The following is a 20,564-nucleotide window of genomic DNA, read 5'->3' on the forward strand; positions in this document are numbered from 1 at the left end:
CCTTTTCTCGACAACTACAACTCGATGCCTGCATAAAAATGTAGGCTATATGCATGAAGGCCTTTCTGCATTTAATAGTGATTGCGGTCAGAATACCGCAAAACGTGAGTGAAAGAACCTTCAAACCGTTAACAAATATCACAACAAAGAGAGCGAATAGAACGCGAAAGAGAGGAAGTATTTTATTTTCAAAAGCCGCACCTCAAGCATAACTCAAGATCCAGTTAAAAATAATAATGCAAAGATATTTCTCAAGGGAGTAATTAAATGTAGTCTATTGATGCACCCATGTGTATCCTTATAAATATCTTTAAAATATATATAATTCCAAATTAGTCAAATTAAATTAGGCCAGCCTATATTTCTTTTTTGAACATACATCTCAGTCTTTGGTGTCAAGTGTTGCTTCTCTTCTACCAGGGACGTTGTTAGACATAAAGCTCTACTGGGGCACAGTCCTTGCTTAACCCACTATACAACAGTTGAGGGACGCAAGTTTCAGCTTTGGCAGGGACATCAATAGTTAATGCAAGCGCACACATTTTCTTCGCATTCATTTGAGCGCAAATACAGTTTTTTTGATCTTCATGTAATATTGTTTTATGTTTTAGTCAAAATAAGATGATCGGTAGGCCTATCATTTAGAAACTTTCTTTAGTTCTGTAAGGTTTTCTTAGCCTACCTCAATTCTGACTTGTGTGCCGAGTCCAACACCTGGACTTCTGTGTGCGTGCTGCAGTGGCTATTTGGCAAGCTCAGAAAAGCGCGCGTGCATCGGTTTTTGTTTTCGGTTAAACTGCTTAGATTTTACAAGCGTTGATTGGGATACTGCGTTTATTTTTTCCGTGATTATCAATCTAAATGAATACGCTTACTAATAAAGTAAATTGTTAAAACTCAAACTTTAGATATTACTGGGGCACAGCAGATTTTTACTGGGGCACGTGCCCCAGTAAAAAGGGTCTAACGACGCCCCTGTCTTGTACCATGCCAAAGTAGAGAACATCCTGCTGTGTGGAATTTCACCTGGTTTGGTAATCCTCAGACAGGCCCAAAAATTGTTTTGGACCCCAGCCATGCCCTTCCTTGAGGACCAGCTTCTTACCTCATGCTTTTGAGTCCCCGTCCACCAAAGCCCTAAATGGCAAGTCAGCCAGATGCTAATCCCAGTAACGTGGTTGTGTTTACCCCATAACTGTACACATTTTTGATGATTTTATGTTGATGCTGAATTACTCCTGCCGCACATATTATGTACACCAATATGATGAATACAGGTGTGTCATGGGCAGTGTGCAATTGATTGGTTGATGGCAGTCTGTGCATATATTGTAGGTATTTACTTCTCACAGGCAGGTAATGGGTGGGAATATCTAGTTAACTGCAGCAAGGAGAGCCACTCTACTGCGCAAGACCGGACAAACTGGTAGTTTAATGGCGCTGACCATAACTCGGTTTTGCTAGCTGACCATAACTCGGTTTTGTGAGCATGTTGCCTCTGAGCGCTTACAATAAAAATGGGAAGCCATCTTTAACAATCTTTAATGCTTGGTCTAGGCTACTTAATAATAGGTCTATGATACAAACTAACATGTCATAACAAGTCTACTTTACAAATTATGAGTATTAAGTCATCCTAAAAATGTTGTTTATTATATTGAGTAACTTCTTCAACACCGGGTCATCAGGTCACCAGATCCAGCAATGCAGTCACACTGCTCATCTGGCCGTATCAGCAATGTAATAGCGATATGAAAATTAGTTTCAAAGTGACAGAAATTTTTTTTGATTGCAAATTGAAATTTTGTCCAGCAAGTAAGTCCTCAATTGATGTCTTGTAAAGCAATGGGAATCAAATCCCTGTGGTATAGGACTAAACTGAAGGCTACTAAACAAAGGGAGCATGAGTGGTTGTCCCCCTTCATAATATGTCCCCCTTCATAATACTGTGAAGTGATTTGCCAAATGAAAAACTAATTGACAACAGGTTCAGGTGTCATATTGGTAAAAAAAAAGAAGGGCTTTCGGAGGATAATCGAGCCACAGACTCATACAGATGCCTCAAATTCTAGATAGATTGAACAAATTTTGTTCTTGCCAGAAAAGTAAAATACTTGATGCATGGATATGTTGCGATTATCATCAAATTTGGAGACACACATATTATATTCCTAAAGTTAATACATTATTATTAAGGATCTGGATATAATGAAAAAATTACATTCAACAAATTTAGGCACTGAGTAGTCACCAAGCCCCAAAAATACACCATATGCGATCCTCTTGTTTCAAACATAGGCATAGTAAATACCACTAAGCTACCAGTCTGCAGTGGCAAACTGTGAACTATTGGATGTGTCTAATAAAAAAATAAAATAGGCTAATAATAACTAGAATTTGCCCACCCAGATGATACCCTGGTTGAATTTCGGGGTCTTGGCTCATGGACTAATTGTGGTATGGGGGTGACAGCCTGTATACACTGTTTGTATGCTCTGTTATTTGATACTATAGATACTATATGTTCCAAATTTCCTTCAGGATAGAAAAGTCTGGTCTCTTACAACTGGTAGTTCCAACCTCAAAATGTGATTGGCTGACATCCATAGTAAACTGAATGTATCGTAAGTAAAACCTCTTCACACTTCTATTAGGTGTAGGGGGTTAAATATTGGCCAAACAACCAAAACGAATTCCCCCATGGTTTAAAGGAAAATGGGAAACTGAACAGTGTATTAGCATGAACCAAATAATGGCAATACAAATAGAATTAAGCTTATTTGACTATGGGTTAAATCAGAGCAAGAATGGTCAGTACGGTTAAATGAAATACGCATTTAATGACATTGCAAATTAATGAAATCAATTACAAGGCAAACATGTTACAATATGAAAGCTTTAAATCTTACCTACTCTACCATGGTCATTGTAAATCAGAGAGAAAGCAAGAGGTGAGCAAGGAGTAGGACAGTAGGACAAGGGAGAACTGAGGAGAAAGTCTCAGGAGATGAAGAATCCACAGAACAATGCATTACAATTCCCTTTATACACAAGACCAACCAATCAGACAAAATCTTGAATGGGGTGTGAGGGCCATCAAGTTGAGACCGTCCAGAAACTCCAGACTTTAGCATATGAGAGGTGGGGGCAGGTTTGACACCCAGCCTTACATAGGTTATCCCTCTGAAAGGTTGGCAGTTAAAGGCAGGGTATCTAATGTGTTTGAGAAGCACTTTTTGTCATATTTGCTAAATAAACTAGTAGTTTTGTATTGAGTGGCTTTGAAGGGAGGGGGTGGGATATTTTGTTTTGAATCGTGTCAAACAAAAGCTAAATTAGCTAGCTTCGCAAAATTTGCCTAACCCAGCTTTAATCATGAGTGCACTAGATCCGCCTCCCTTACCTGTGGGACGGCCCCGTAGCTTCCGTCTTTTTTGTTACACCTCCCCATGTGTTTTATGTAGGAGTGAATGTTAGCGGCCACTGTCTGAGCTTCACTCAGGTGGTTTTAAATACCAAAGGTATTAAATAAAAGTGATTGTTATTGTATGATAACATATATTTTGTTCACTTTGTGTTGCAGTATAATGGCAAAGACAAGCTTCTGATCAGTATAAGACTTGTTTATTTACTTTTCAACCAACATAGTCAGAAGTGTCACTCATGAACCTAAAGGTCTTCTATAACTGTACGTGCCTCAAACAAAACAAAAGTAAGAATCAGAATCAGAAAGGGATTTATTTGCCATGAAGGTTTGCACAGACAAGGAATTTGCTTTGGCAGGAAGGTGCATACAAGCTGTATTGTTTCAGTGGAACCTTAACTTATTTTCAACCAGTACTATTTGCATTGAGCTCTGTCACAAGGGCTTATTCTTGGGGAAATAGAAATCCATGCCCCTGTTCCGATGTTGTTTAGGAGCTTGAGATGGCCCTCTTTTGCCTCTGGACGAAGGTCCTGCTTCAGTCTAAAAAATACAATATTAAGAAATCAAACAAAAAACAGCCTGAAACCAAAATAAAACCTACATGAAGATAAAAATTTGATTAGGCTGAAAATCAATTAATATTAATTAATTAATTATATTAACTTAATTAACTGGTACCATTACACAGTATAAACGGCATGCTTATCACTTTCTCTTTCTAGAAAACCTTTTAACACCTAGCATTTAATCTCTAAGAAACGTTTAACACCTACCATTTTTTTGCTGATATGCCTGCACCACTCTGGTGCAATGACAATGGGGTGTGGGTAAGTCTCGTTGAGGGACACATGTGCAGCTAACAGGGTGTCACTGCTGAGGACCCAGAGTGTGTGGACGTCTCCATTCTTGATACCTTGAAGCTCTGGAACCCACAGTCTTACATAATCTCCCTAAGGATACAGACACATTATTTTAGCTATTATTTGATGAAAGTATAATTATAAGAAATATATAATAATTTAGTGCTGTACTGTCAATGTGATCTCTATTTAGGATGGAAAAAGGCCAGAATTAAACATAAATTTGTAATATGTTGGTCTGGAGCTATGATGACATTTACAGTTTTTTTTCTCCACTTAAGCTGTGTATCAGATGATTGGGAGGAAGGACTGTTTTCCTCAAGAAAGCCTGCTCTACATTTCCCTTTTATCCTATACCCAGTCCGAGCTGATAAGAAACATCCCCTTGTCATCCCACCACCATACTCTGGAATAGGAATGGTGTTCTTCTTGTCAGTTATACCTTACTGATACTTGCAGTATGACATGCTTAATTTATGTGTCGTATAATATGTGTATTGTATTGGTAGATACATTGCAGAGTAATGTCTGGACACCACCAAACGTACATAAGGGTCATAATCAAGCCCTTGTTTAATCATGTTGAATTTCCTGTTCTCTCGTGGATCATTTCCTATCCCAGCACTGTACAGCCAGTTGCCATAGTTGCTACACACGTCATGGTCCACCTGAAAAACACAATTCAAAAAGTATGTCAGAGAACCTCATCTTGACCACTACATTGTCTCTCCACTGTGGTGGTTGTACAATACACCATACACAGACAAATAATATTTACTACATCTGGATAAAATACACCCCAAGATTCCTTTTAACTGAGGTATTTGACCCTAGTCTGACACTTACCAAGAGGTATTCAAACCACTCAGCTCCCATCCTCCAGTCCAGACCCAGGTCTTTAGTGAGGAAGCTGGCTACATTCTGGCGTCCTCTATTGGACATAAACCCCGTCATGGCAAGCTCCCTCATGTTGGCATCCACAAAAGGCACACCCGTGCAGCCCTCTGTGGTGTCAAAGAACACAATTTCTCATTCATACAGAAACACTAGAGTGGTAACACTACTTTACCATCTATCCACAATAAATGTAAAATGTTTTAACATACTTGGTCATAAAAACATTATTTTCAGTTATTTGTCGAGTCTAAATTTTGACATCATAATGAGCAAATATTTGCGTGAAAGCTACAACCTTTCCATGCATTGAACAACTTCATGTCCTTCTTCCAAGGAACAGACTTCTCTTGAAGGCCTGGACATATAAATTATGATGTTATAAATTACACATTCATATTCATTTGAAGAAAAGAAAGAAAGATTTCTTGCCTTTAACATCAAACAGTCTGCATCCATATTTGGCTCCAACAAACTTGAAATAGTCTCTCCAGAGCAGTTCAAAGATCACCCTGTGTTAAAAAACTGGTAATTTAGATAACATTCCATATAACCATGTGAAAGGTGGCTTGAATGATTTAATTCATTATTGAAAAACACCATTCATTCGTTCATCATTCACAATTCAGAAACACCATTATGGAACCATGTCTGTCATTGATGTCTGTACTGTGCATGCTGTGTTATTTATTATTGAATGTATGGTGATGTATGTTTTAACCATCCTGTGAATTTCCACATTTATGGACAATAAGTTTAATTGAGAAGTGTTGAAATATACTTAATACAATTTAATCAAATTTGTTTGTCTTAAAAAGTTACAATATTATCAAAAGGAGGGTTGATTTTTAGAATGGGCAGCAGGTTTCCAACGATTATCTCGAGAACCAGGCAAAGTTTATATTTTGCAGGTGTCGTTTTTATAATCCAATGGGATGCAGTTCCGTAATTGACGTTGTTTGGATAAGCATTTCGACATTTACTAAAAATAATTCCCTGACAGTTTATCTTGCTTTGCTCTCAACTCTAGGCCATGTTGAGTTCACTGAGTTGACTGCACTAAGCTAGCTTTTGCAAGCCAAAACAATATGGATATAGCGAGCCAAAAACAGGCACAGGAATAATATTATTTGTCAGTGCGATACAGAAAATCCAAGACTATAATACAGATGAAATACTGGCTAGCTAACTAAGATAAACACAATATTTAAAGTGGATGGGTTATTTCAGTAGTTATAGCTGGAAAGTTATAAGCCACAATTAGTTGTGGCTGGCTAGCTAACAGAATGACAATATAAAGTGGACTATAAAGCCTCCTTGGTCAGTTTCTTAAGGCATGGATATAGCAATCCACAAACAAGCATACTACAAGAACAATGTTTGTACAAATTTAGTCTCCTTGGTAGGGCTGGGCGATATATTTTTTTATCGATTTATCGAAGTAATGACTTCCCTCAATAAATATATCGTAACATTAATTAATTTTCAATGATATCGATAATGTCGATAGAGAATAATTAGGAACAACAGTCCATTTAATTTCTGTGATGCAGCAGGAAGTTGCAGAGAAATGGTAGCCTACGCTCACTAAAATATACTGAGCACCTCAAGTGGAGTAGCTAATGTTAACCGCGGAAAATTAGTCTTATTGCCGAAAACCGTGACAGCCATGGCGAGGAAGCAACTCTCAATGAAGAAATTATTGATAAAAAGTGTTCGTCTTCTGCAGTTATTGGATGTGCTACCGTACAAAGGAACGTTAAATCAAATTCAACCAACGCAATCGCTACCAAGACGAACACAGCAGTAGTCTACTGTACTGAAGTAGTACAATTTACCGGGGCAGCTTCTCCACACAGGGCTATATCGCACGTTGCGTTGTTACTAACAATGATCGCTACCAGTGAGCTTTTTATGAAAGCGATTTTCCACTAAATAAATGTCAAGCTTATTACATTTTTGGGGGCATATTTTCAGTTGCAGATGGTACTGTTTGAATCGCGATTCCATCTTCTACTGCCGGTAACGTCGTAGAATAATCTTCAAAGGGGGTTCTTTATTAATAATATTATAATATTGCAATAAATGCAATATGAGTAGGCTAAATGCCTGAAAATATAATAATAATATAAGGGAAAAACTTAAAAGGACGTTTAAATCATAGAGATTAGATCAATTTTTACACCAGTCTGCCAAATGTATTCGTTTTGATTCAGCTATGAGGCTGCCTCTTGCAGGGGAAATGAGAAGACATCTATTTCATTCTACACTTCACTCGTATTTTGAGTTGTAAATGAGCAGCAAAAAAAATATGCTTTTAAATCTATGTAATCTTTATAGATAATAAGTATGCATTTTTATATAAAATATACAGAAATATCAATTGTAAACATTTTTTTTTTAAACTGACCCCCCTGTGCAACCGACGCAAGCAAGCACACCCTACAATTTCCCCAGAAATTGTACCCTCTCTAGTTGGGTGTGCTTTGCCTTCGGCAAGGGCACAACCTTTGTTCTCTCACATATATATTATTATTAGGATTCCTCCGTAAGGAGGAAACCTATTGTTATTGTTAGTTTTATTATTATTTAGGATTCCTCCGTAAGGAGGAAACCTATTGTTATTGTTAGTTTTATTAGGATTACTCCGTAAGGAGGAAACCTATTGTTATTGTTAGTTTTATTAGGGGCCAAGCAGCGAAGCTGCAAGGCACCTATTGTAATTGGTAGTATTATTATTATTATTAGGGGCCAAGCAGCGAAGCTGCAAGGCACCTATTGTAATTGGTAGTATTATTATTAGGATTCCTCCGTAAGGAGGAAACCTATTGTTATTGTTAGTTTTATTAGGGGCCAAGCAGCGAAGCTGCGAGGCACCTATTGTTATTGTTAGTATTATTATTATTATTATTAGGATTCCTCCGTAAGGAGGAAACCTATTGTTATTGTTAGTTTTATTATTATTATTAGGGTTCCTCCGGTAGGAGGAAACCTATTGTTATTGGTGGTATTATTATTATTATTATTTTTTACCCATGGGAGTCAATGGCAGACCCTAGACCAGTACCGTAAAAAGTTGTGAAATTTGGCATGTTGAAACTGCAGACCATTAGTAACTACCATACCAAACATGGGCCATGTGAGACAATAGGTGGCGCTACAGGCCACGCCCCAATATGTCAATTTTCAAATTGATGCCATTTGCAGGCCATAAGTCCCAAAATTCTGAAATTCATTACATATCCCTTATTTCTCATGAGGAACAAAAAAGCCTCTGGAAGCTATAACGGCCGCCATATTGGATCTTTCTGTACAATAAAGATTAAGGAAACACGTTTTTTCCCTAGTCCTCCTACATTTTTGGTCGAATTTTCTTCAAAATTGCCATAGATGATCTCCAGACTGAGCCTCACAAAAGTTATCGTAGGGATTTCTGATTTTCAAAACCGTTTGTCCGGTAGAGCCAATCAAAATCTGCAACAAAGCAACCAAACAGGACGTTTGGTCAAATCTAAGCAAATCTTTGAGATATCAACACCAAACTTGGTATGTCACGTGGAAGACACTACAACATGTTACCATGTGCAAAGGCAACTTCATACCTCTAAAAATGATTGATATAAAGCAAATCGAATTTATCACTAACGCTAAAATAATGCATTACACATCCGCCGGCCAAAAACTTATACTCTGATCCAATCACAAGGTCATATGAAGACTCTTGAGAATGTTTAGTATACAAATCTGAGAAAAAGTTGACTGTAAGATGAAAAGTCGATTTTTAGTGAATATTTGAAACATGCATGCTTGGCTAATTGCTCCCCTCGCCTGCTCCAAATTCTCACACACTCAGCCTTCCCTTGACACACACGCTTTCTTGAAATTGTGTGCTGACCAAGCCCCCACCCTCGTTTTTTAGCCCCTGTTTCATTTCGCTTCCAATCGCAGCTCGCCGTTAAGAATATAAATTCTTTTTCGGCGGCCATTGTTGTTTTCAACTGGAGTCCCGGGATAGCCGTGTTTGAGGCAGCCACTTTCGGTAAGTCCTGTTTTTACACATTTTAAGCTAGAATTAATGATTGGGTTTGTGAAAGTACACTACTCTTGAATTATGGTGAAGGTTTAGCACTTTTATACCTTTTAGATCATGATTCTGAAGTGACGGAAAACCGAACTCGAAAAGTAGCTACTGTAGCTCTAGCTTTTTTCCTCTCTGTTTTTAATTAGTGAGTCATTTTGCATCTCGGCGAATTGTTCATCAAAAAGGTCGAGGAGAGCAGCCTTTAGGAGAAAAAGCAATTCCCCACAGACCTGTCGGCTCATAATTGTGATTTGGGGCGTGAAAGTCTTTGTAATAAGCCTATGCGGCAGGGAGACCGCATAGGCGCTTACATTGTTTTGACGTTAGCCTCAGAGTCAGGCTCGGCTCGCCCACTGGCAGTGTGTAAACAATTTTGTATTTCACTCAATTCTACTCCAAAAACGTCAGGGAGGACTGCTTTTTGTAGACAAGGGCCTGCTAAAGATAGTCAGTATATCTGATTTTTCAAGGCGAGCCTGTTTCATTCGTCATATGCCCTGAGAAAGCGACCTATGTTAGCCAGGCTAGTTTAGCCAATTTCGGTAAGTCCGGCTATTTAAAGGTCTCTGACAGTCAGAATCACTGTTTACAAGCAAAGGTCGAGCTGGTCTTTTGTCAGATGTGTATATATTGACCAGTTTAGAGGTAAATACTCTTGCCAGAGCCTGGAATCGAACCCGTGTGTTGAGTGACTGCATGGGTCTCCATGAGGTCAACCCATTTGGATTCAAGTTCAAGTAATGACACTGCATTTCACAGTCAAAACTGAAGTCTGTATCAAGTGTAGATGGGAAAAGAAATTTTTCACAACTGACATGGACCCTTTCTTCACTTTGACAGGTCTGGAGGGTCATGCAGAGGCCTGCTCAACAGAGTTCAACAGAGGATGCAACAGACTCGAGGATGGTGAGATCCACACAGACCCCTTGCTGGACTACCCCTCTCTAGCTGGACAGCTTCTCTTCAGACCTGACCCCAGGACAGCTTCATCCAGCAGGCCTGCCTGCCTGCAGGCCCTGCTTGCCCCTGCCTGCCAGCACTCCAGAGACAGTCACCCCACAGACACAGTAGCTCTGCAGCCTGCTTTTTTGAGGACATGGATGAAAAAGGACAAGCCAGCATTACTTTGATGAAAGTCTAAATGTTTAATCCTTTCCATGTGCCAGTATGCCAAGCTGCTGACTTTGTGTCTTAAGTGATGAAACTAGTTCAAGTGATAGACTTTTGACCTGAATCCAATGATTATTCATCTGAATAAAAACCACTCAAGAGAAGTACTGCTTCTTGGATCATTTGTGCTCCACATCAGTACATCTCACACATTTGCCTTTGTTTCCATGGGATTCATGGAATTGTTAGTTTCTGCTCCACCATTTCCACCCTAGTGTAATAATAAGTATAATTTAGGAATTTAGGAATTTAGCAATTACATTTTTGTGTTATCCTTTCGCATTACACACATTTAGTCAATGTTCTTAAACTCAACCGATTATTGTCATTTTACCATACTGTTCATATTGAACAGACATCAGTGTTTACTTGGAAAGATGACTGTATATTTCCACTTTTGATTTGTATTTCCATCGTAAGTTTGGTCTTTAATTTCATTTGGAAGTGGTATTAAAAGGTCTTACATTTAACTTGTTATACCTGTAGACACCCTTTGAAGCCCCCACCCCCCACTCCAGAGACAGTTGGTGACAGAGAGGTGCAGACATTAAGTTAAACATGCCTTAAGAGTAGAGTAACAAATAGAGACTAAATGTGTAAATGGCTGTTGAAACTCAGTTCTCTGAGTTGGTGCATGTCAGTTTAGGCAAAGGTAGCCTTTTAAACCTCTAGGTTTAAAACAAATTCAGATTTGATTGGAACTCTCTCTTTTATACATTTATAGTTGGATTTGACATTTAACAGACATTTAATTCATTTAGCGAGTTGTTTAACTCAAACAACCATAACACGGTACATATGGTATACAAAGCTGCAGTCAGATTTGGCGAAATTGTTAGCTTGGATGTTATCTTTACATATAGACAAGTTTATGAGCCGTTTCCGCTCTACTTCCTAAACTCCTCCCTTCGATGCAATTCACTTCCGTTCTGGCGAGCTGGGTTTGTTTTGCTAGCTAGCTCCGTTGTGCCGACAAAGCACTGATATCGCAGTGACAAAGAGGATATACAATTTACAACATGAAGAAAAGTGGTTCGGGAACGACGTGTGCGGTAGTTGGTTGCAAACACTCGAGAAAGCACCTGAACGAGTGGTTAGATAGAGTGCTACGACCACCAGTTTTAAAACCTAGAATCGCCTCTAGCCTGTTACAGTTATACTACAGTAGTATGGTTATTGTTTGTAGGCTATTCACATTTTGTTGGTGTTCCTTTGTAGTGGATTTAATAATTATACATTGATATGTGGATATAATAATTCAAACCTTTCAAAGTGCCAATACACACATCTGTAAAAGCCCGGCATGAGGTGTGTAGCCAACCGGTGCTTGTTTAAAGCAGTCATAACCGGGTTCATAGGAAGAATAGATAGATAAGTAGGCACTTCAGGCAGTGACAAGCCACTTAAATAAGGATAACAGTGTACTGCCTGTCTTGTCCTTCTGAAGTTGTTAATAGGCTGAACATCAACATGTAACATCAATAGCCTAGAAATTCCAAACGAATTAGCTTTCAATGTTATGTATACCTAGGCTACTTGGACCGTGTCCTGGCAATAAATAAAGAACATTATGCTACATGTTTTGCCAGGATAACTGGCAAGACCATTAAATGTTCATGATGTTCCTGTGTGTTTATTCCTTTGACTGGGTACAACAACGTGATCAGTCAACCGACTATAAATGTTTTTAATGCCGGGCTACGAATTTATAGAACAACTTCTGTCTGATACGTGTGGCATCCTTTAGCCAAATAATTAGCCTACATTTTGCTGAGAGATTGAAGAGCTACACAACAAATGTTCTAATGAATCACCGACTAAAGTCATCTTCTGACATTGCCTTTTCTCCACGTTAAAAGCTACAAAATGATGGACTGGCAAAAGCTTTATAACTATAAATCTACTCTAAAATGTACTTAAAAGTATGGCGACGACGTTGGCAACTTATCCCGTAGTAAATGTCAAAGTAGTAGAACCGTGATCCCAAGCTAGCATCAACATCGCTGTGTTTACACCGGCAGACGCTTTGCAAACCACTTCCGGCGGAAATGAAATGCATTTGTGTAGAGTTATGGCGGCCCCCTGGGATTTGGCGCGTAAACTTGTCTATAGATGGGGTCTTGTTGATGCGCACGCAGCTTCAAGGCAGAAAGACGCGTTCCATTTCACTTTTACTGTACCTACACCTTTAATGTTCCCGCCATCCCCCCATTTCTGAATAAAGTTCGACTAATCTGATTTGTTGATTTCTGTTGCTATGAAAACCAGTTTAGCCAAGCTATCTAACATTGTTTTTAGCTAGCTTGCATTACCATTCAATTGCTAACAAAACATTAGTAAAAATAGCTTGCTAATCGGGCAGAACTTGAACTCGGGCAGGAGACTCTGAGACCTCAGCGCGCCACTAGCATCTCGTCATATCACGCAGTTGGAGCACAGCTAGATAATCAGCGTCAGCGCTCTTGGGTACCCAGCATGCAGTGCGGCATTTAAAAAAACAACAGCTACGCAAGGGATTTCAGTTGTTGTGTTCGTTCAGTTAGATGTTTGTAATGTTATTGTTTGTTAGTTAATATAATCTTGTTGGTCACCTTGAGTGTGCATGCTGTGTAGTTTAATGGGAACAGAGAGTCGGCCATTTTACTATCACAGGCTATACTTGCAAGGAGCTGAACGTGGGCTGTGCCCTAGACCAGACCAATTGCCTATGAGGCTAATCTTGATTCTGGATTGACTGAGATTCTGGAAAGAGATCTACTCAAGAAGAGAGTCAATATCTGTGGTTTTCAAGCCATCTTTGAGAAAATTTGAAAACAATGTTGCGGTTAATATGTTTTGATTGTGGGAGGCAACTTTTGGACTACACCTAAACCTCATGCGGCCACCGCACCACCTGCACTGGGAAAGAGGGAAACGGCATGGATGGGGAAAGTGTGTGGGCAGAGCAAGCAGTAGTAGTACATAAACTACACACGTCCTTTACTAAAGTGTATTCTGACTTTCATAAAGTTATTGTTGTAATCAAAGCTTTTAAAGAATGGATCTCTGCATGATGGGCCTGACCAGAGCACAGGTGGCCTGACAGAACACGCTTCAAAGTTGTCACTTTCAATTTCATTTTAACCCTGTCAGTCCAAAATGTCTAAAAGTTGGTAAGCATGCCATATTTACATTTACATTTAGTCATTTAGCAGACGCTCTTATCCAGAGCGACTTACAGTAAGTACAGGGACATTCTCCCCGAGGCAAGTAGGGTGAAGTGCCTTGCCCAAGGACATAACGTCATCTGGCACGGCCGGGAATCGAACTGGCAACCTTCTGATTACAAGCCCGCTTCCCTAACCGCTCAGCCACCTGACTCCCATATTGCCAATGGGGAACAAAGAAGTCTCAAGAAACCATAATGTCGGCAGCATGGATATTTCTCTACAGTGACAATTTGTGAAGAATTTCAAAAAATTACTTCAAATCAGCCATTGATCCAATTGTCTTGAAATGTTGTGTACATGTATGAAATACATGTCTGTGTCATGTCAATTTTGTAATGGTTTGCAATGCTGAGGAGGAACCCGCCATTGCTGCCTGCAGCTATATTTAGGATTCCTCCGTAAGGAGGAAACCTATTGTTATTGTTAGTTTTATTAGGATTCCTCCGTAAGGAGGAAACCTATTGTTATTGTTAGTTTTATTATTATTATTAGGATTCCTCCGTAAGGAGGAAACCTATTGTTATTGTTAGTTTTATTATTAGGATTCCTCCGTAAGGAGGAAACCTATTGTTATTGTTAGTTTTATTATTATTATTATTCTAGTTCCATGGGAGTCAATGGCAGCCCCTAGAACCCTTGGATAACTTTTTGTTAAATTTGGCACACTCATTAAGGACAGTTCCTTCTATACCTACACCAAGTTTCATGTATCCCATCAGACCACTCTAGCGCCACCAATGGGTCAAAGTTGGACTTGTGTTTACACACGCAACTTTTGAACCGTATGACTGATTTTCAAAAATGAGGTACCATTGGATTCCCTGGATAAAGACGAGTTCAACGCACCCTATGACGTCAATTTCTGGTTATATAGATTTTCCGCTATTTCCGGTTGTATCAAAAACCTTTGAAAGCCTACTCCTCCTACAATTTTTGTCATATCTTCTTCAAAATGACCAGAGATGATCTTCAGACCAAGCCTCACAAAAGTTATCCCATGGCGTTTTGATTTTCTAAACCGTTTGTCCGGCACAGCCAATCAAAATCAGCAAAAAAGTAACCAAACAGGAACTTGGGTCAAATCTCAGCAAATCTTTGAGATATCAACACTAAACTTGGTATATCGGTGGACGACACTACATCATGTTACCATGTGCAAAGGCAACTTCATATCTCAAAAAATGATTGATATAAAGCAAATCGAATTTATCGCTAACGCTAAAATAATGCTTTACACATCCGCCGGTCAAAAAACTAATACTTTGATTCAATCACAAGTTCATATGAAGACTCTTGAGAATGTTTAGTACACAAATCTGAGGAAAAGTTGACTGTAACATGAAAAGTCGATTTTATGTGAATATTTGAAACATGCATGCTTGGCTAATTGCTAACGAAATTTTCAATGAAATGTCTCCCCTGCTCTTCAGCGCGCGCGTGCTCCACATTCTCACACACTCAGCCTTTCCCTTGACACACGCGCGGGCTTGGCGAGACGCATACACAACATTTCAGGCAATTGTGGGCTGACCAAGCCCCCACTCATTCCTTGGCTTGAAGTGAAGGCCCTTGTGGATCTTGATGGTAATGCATTTTAGAAAAAGTTCTCAAAATCCTGAAACATTGATAGTATAGGTCAGGAGTAACTACCACACCACAAATGACGCACCATTATCCATAGGTGGCGCTACGGCCAAGCCCCAATTTTCCATTTACAAAGTGATGCCATTCGCATCCCATTAGTCCCAAAATTCTGAAATTCATTAGATATGCCTTATTTCTCATGAGGAACAAAAAAGCCTCAATAACCTATAACGGCCGCCATATTGGATCTTTTTGTACAATAAAGATTTAGGAAACACGTTTTTTTGCTACTTCTCCTACAATTTTTTTTCCAATCTTCCCCAGAATTGGCAGGTATCATCGTCAGAGCAACCCTCACTGAATTCTTCAACAGATTTTTGAATTTCAAAACCGTTTGTCCGGTACAGCCAATCAAAATCGTCAACAAAGCAACCAAACAGGAAGTTGGATCAAATCTCAGCAAATCTTTGAAATATCACCACCAAACTTGGTGTGTCACGTGAAAGACACTACATCATGTTCGCATGTGAGAAGGCAAATTAATATCTTAAAAAATGATTGAAATAAAGGAAATCTAATTTATTTCTATCTAACGCTAAAATAATGCTTTACACATCCGCCAGTCAAAAAACTCTGATTCAATCACATGTTCATAAAGACTCTTGAGAATGTTTAGTACACAAATCTGAGGAAAAGTTGACTGTAACATGAAAAGTCGATTTGTGGTGAATATTTGAAACATGCATGCTTGGCTAATTGATGACGAAATTTCCAATGAAATGTCTCCCATGCTCCTCAGCGCGCGCGCTACACATTCTCACACACTCAGCCTTTCCCTTGACACACGCGCTGGCTTGGCGAGACGCATAAACAACATTTCAGGCAATTGTGGGCTGACCAAGCCCCCACTCATTGCTTGGTCTTTAGCAAAGGCCCATGTGGATCTTGGTGGTATTGCATTTCCGATTTTGTATGCAATGGTAAAAAGTTCTCAAAATCCTGAAACATTGATAGTATAGACCAAGAAATAACTACCACACCACAAATGGCCCAATATCACCCATAAGTGACGCTACAGGCCACGCCCTGATACACAAATATACAAGGCTTTCTGGAATGGGTAGGCTCACCAAGCCCCCTCCCTTCACTCCTTGGCTTGAAATAAAAGCCCTTGTGGATCTTGATGGTATTGCATTTCAGATTTGGTATCCCATTGGTAAGTCTGCAGCATGGAATTTTACAATGACAATTTGTAAAGAATATACATTTTTCAGTGGTTTGCAATGTTTGGAGGAATCCGCCATTGCTGCTTGCAGTTATATTTATTATTATTTTTTACCCATGGGAGTCAATGGCAGCCCCTAGACCAGTACCGTAAAAAGTTGTGAAATTTGGCATGTTGAAACTGCAGACCATTAGTAACTACCATACCAAACATGGGCCATGTGAGACAATAGGTGGCGCTACAGGCCACGCCCCAATATGTCAATTTTCAAATTGATGCCATTTGCAGGCCATAAGTCCCAAAATTCTGAAATTCATTACATATGCCTTATTTCTCATGAGGAACAAAAAAGCCTCTAGAAGCTATAACGGCCGCCATATTGGATTTTTCTGCACAATAAAGATTAAGGAAACGCGTTTTTTCGCTACTTCTCCTACATTTTTGGTCGAATTTTCTTCAAAATTGCCATAGATGATCTCCGGACTGAGCCTCACAAAAATTATCGTAGGGATTTCTGATTTTCAAAACCGTTTGTCCGGTAGAGCCAATCAAAATCTGCAACAAAGCAACCAAACAGGACGTTTGGTCAAATCTCAGCAAATCTTTGAGATATCAACACCAAACTTGTTATGTCACGTGGAAGACACTACAACATGTTACCATGTGCAAAGGCAACTTCATACCTCTAAAAATGATTGATATAAAGCAAATCGAATTTATCGCTAACGCTAAAATAATGCTTTACACATCCGCCGGTCAAAAAACTAATACTTTGATTCAATCACAAGTTCATATGAAGACTCTTGAGAATGTTTAGTACACAAATCTGAGGAAAAGTTGACTGTAACATGAAAAGTCGATTTTATGTGAATATTTGAAACATGCATGCTTGGCTAATTGCTAACGAAATTTTCAATGAAATGTCTCCCCTGCTCTTCAGCGCGCGCGTGCTCCACATTCTCACACACTCAGCCTTTCCCTTGACACACGCGCGGGCTTGGCGAGACGCATACACAACATTTCAGGCAATTGTGGGCTGACCAAGCCCCCACTCATTCCTTGGCTTGAAGTGAAGGCCCTTGTGGATCTTGATGGTAATGCATTTTAGAAAAAGTTCTCAAAATCCTGAAACATTGATAGTATAGGTCAGGAGTAACTACCACACCACAAATGACGCACCATTATCCATAGGTGGCGCTACGGCCAAGCCCCAATTTTCCATTTACAAAGTGATGCCATTCGCATCCCATTAGTCCCAAAATTCTGAAATTCATTAGATATGCCTTATTTCTCATGAGGAACAAAAAAGCCTCAATAACCTATAACGGCCGCCATATTGGATCTTTTTGTACAATAAAGATTTAGGAAACACGTTTTTTTGCTACTTCTCCTACAATTTTTTTTCCAATCTTCCCCAGAATTGGCAGGTATCATCGTCAGAGCAACCCTCACTGAATTCTTCAACAGATTTTTGAATTTCAAAACCGTTTGTCCGGTACAGCCAATCAAAATCGTCAACAAAGCAACCAAACAGGAAGTTGGATCAAATCTCAGCAAATCTTTGAAATATCACCACCAAACTTGGTGTGTCACGTGAAAGACACTACATCATGTTCGCATGTGAGAAGGCAAATTAATATCTTAAAAAATGATTGAAATAAAGGAAATCTAATTTATTTCTATCTAACGCTAAAATAATGCTTTACACATCCGCCAGTCAAAAAACTCTGATTCAATCACATGTTCATAAAGACTCTTGAGAATGTTTAGTACACAAATCTGAGGAAAAGTTGACTGTAACATGAAAAGTCGATTTGTGGTGAATATTTGAAACATGCATGCTTGGCTAATTGATGACGAAATTTCCAATGAAATGTCTCCCATGCTCCTCAGCGCGCGCGCTACACATTCTCACACACTCAGCCTTTCCCTTGACACACGCGCTGGCTTGGCGAGACGCATAAACAACATTTCAGGCAATTGTGGGCTGACCAAGCCCCCACTCATTGCTTGGTCTTTAGCAAAGGCCCATGTGGATCTTGGTGGTATTGCATTTCCGATTTTGTATGCAATGGTAAAAAGTTCTCAAAATCCTGAAACATTGATAGTATAGACCAAGAAATAACTACCACACCACAAATGGCCCAATATCACCCATAAGTGACGCTACAGGCCACGCCCTGATACACAAATATACAAGGCTTTCTGGAATGGGTAGGCTCACCAAGCCCCCTCCCTTCACTCCTTGGCTTGAAATAAAAGCCCTTGTGGATCTTGATGGTATTGCATTTCAGATTTGGTATCCCATTGGTAAGTCTGCAGCATGGAATTTTACAATGACAATTTGTAAAGAATATACATTTTTCAGTGGTTTGCAATGTTTGGAGGAATCCGCCATTGCTGCTTGCAGTTATATTTATTATTATTTTTTACCCATGGGAGTCAATGGCAGCCCCTAGACCAGTACCGTAAAAAGTTGTGAAATTTGGCATGTTGAAACTGCAGACCATTAGTAACTACCATACCAAACATGGGCCATGTGAGACAATAGGTGGCGCTACAGGCCACGCCCCAATATGTCAATTTTCAAATTGATGCCATTTGCAGGCCATAAGTCCCAAAATTCTGAAATTCATTACATATGCCTTATTTCTCATGAGGAACAAAAAAGCCTCTAGAAGCTATAACGGCCGCCATATTGGATTTTTCTGCACAATAAAGATTAAGGAAACGCGTTTTTTCGCTACTTCTCCTACATTTTTGGTCGAATTTTCTTCAAAATTGCCATAGATGATCTCCGGACTGAGCCTCACAAAAATTATCGTAGGGATTTCTGATTTTCAAAACCGTTTGTCCGGTAGAGCCAATCAAAATCTGCAACAAAGCAACCAAACAGGACGTTTGGTCAAATCTCAGCAAATCTTTGAGATATCAACACCAAACTTGTTATGTCACGTGGAAGACACTACAACATGTTACCATGTGCAAAGGCAACTTCATACCTCTAAAAATGATTGATATAAAGCAAATCGAATTTATCGCTAACGCTAAAATAATGCTTTACACATCCGCCGGCAAAAAACTGATAATCTGATCCAATCACAAGTTCATATGAAGACAAATCTGAGAAAAAGTTGACTGTAAGATGAAAAGTCGATTTTTAGTGAATATTTGAAACATGCATGCTTGGCTAATTGCTCCCTGCGTGCTCCAAATTCTCACACACTCAGGCTCAGCCTTCCCTTGACACACACATGCTTTCTTGAAATTGTGTGCTGACCAAGCCCCCACCCTCGTTTTTTAGCCCCCGTTTCATTTCGCTTCTAATCGCAGCTCGCCGTTACGAATATAAATTCTTTTTCGGCGGCCATTGTTGTTTTCAACTGGAATCGGGTGATAGCCGTGTTGGAGTCAGCCACTTTCGGTAAGTCATATTTTTACACATTTTAAGCTAGAATTAATGATTGGGTTTGTGAAAGTACACTACTCATGAATTATGGTGAACGTTTTAGCACTTTTATACCTTTTAGATCGTGATTCTGAAGTGACGGAAAACCGAACTCGAAAAGTAGCTACTGTAGCTCTAGCTTTTTTCCTCTGTTTTTAATTAGTGAGTCATTTTGCATCTCGGCGAATTGTTCATCAAAAAGGTCGAGGAGAGCAGCCTTTAGGAGAAAAAGCAATTCCCCACAGACCTGTCTTCTCATAATTTTTATTTGGGGCGTGAAAGTCTTTGTAATAAGCCTATGCGGCAGGGAGACCGCATAGGCGCTTAGGCGGCAGCCATTCCTTGGGCGCGTCATGTTCATAAGTTCAACCTTTTTACAGTTACGTCTACACGAAAAAGGTCGAGGAGGGAAGCCTTTAGGAGATGTGGGAATTGTGCTTTTAGCCACATGCTCCGATTATTTTTGTGATTTGTGGACTTGCAATTGGAGTTATACTGCGTCCCGGGGGTACATCGTTTTGACGTTAGCCTCAGAGTCAGGATCGGCTTGCCCACTGACAGTGTGTAAACAATTTTGTATTTCACTCAATTCTACTCCAAAAACGTCAGGGAGGACTGCTTTTTGTAGACAAGGGCCTGCTAAAGATAGCCAGTATATCTGATTTT

At 39.5% G+C, this 20,564-nt stretch overlaps 1 protein-coding gene across 1 annotated transcript in view; it reads right to left on the minus strand.

The window, feature by feature from the left end:
- Positions 1 to 3,608: 3,608 nt before the first annotated feature.
- cry-dash (cryptochrome DASH) overlaps positions 3,609 to 20,564 on the minus strand; it is a 76,800-nt gene continuing 59,844 nt past the window's right edge. The window contains exons 9-14 of the mRNA XM_067251526.1: positions 5,614 to 5,693; positions 5,480 to 5,539; positions 5,134 to 5,291; positions 4,836 to 4,955; positions 4,201 to 4,377; positions 3,609 to 3,967 (exon numbers count right to left, since the gene is read on the minus strand). Of these exons, the coding sequence (XP_067107627.1) occupies positions 3,860 to 3,967; positions 4,201 to 4,377; positions 4,836 to 4,955; positions 5,134 to 5,291; positions 5,480 to 5,539; positions 5,614 to 5,693 (703 nt within the window). The 3' untranslated portion in view covers positions 3,609 to 3,859. The remainder of the gene's footprint in view (positions 3,968 to 4,200; positions 4,378 to 4,835; positions 4,956 to 5,133; positions 5,292 to 5,479; positions 5,540 to 5,613; positions 5,694 to 20,564) is intronic.

The sequence above is a fragment of the Osmerus mordax genome, chromosome 15 (genome assembly GCF_038355195.1).
Source record: "Osmerus mordax isolate fOsmMor3 chromosome 15, fOsmMor3.pri, whole genome shotgun sequence".
Classification (NCBI taxonomy): domain Eukaryota; kingdom Metazoa; phylum Chordata; class Actinopteri; order Osmeriformes; family Osmeridae; genus Osmerus; species Osmerus mordax.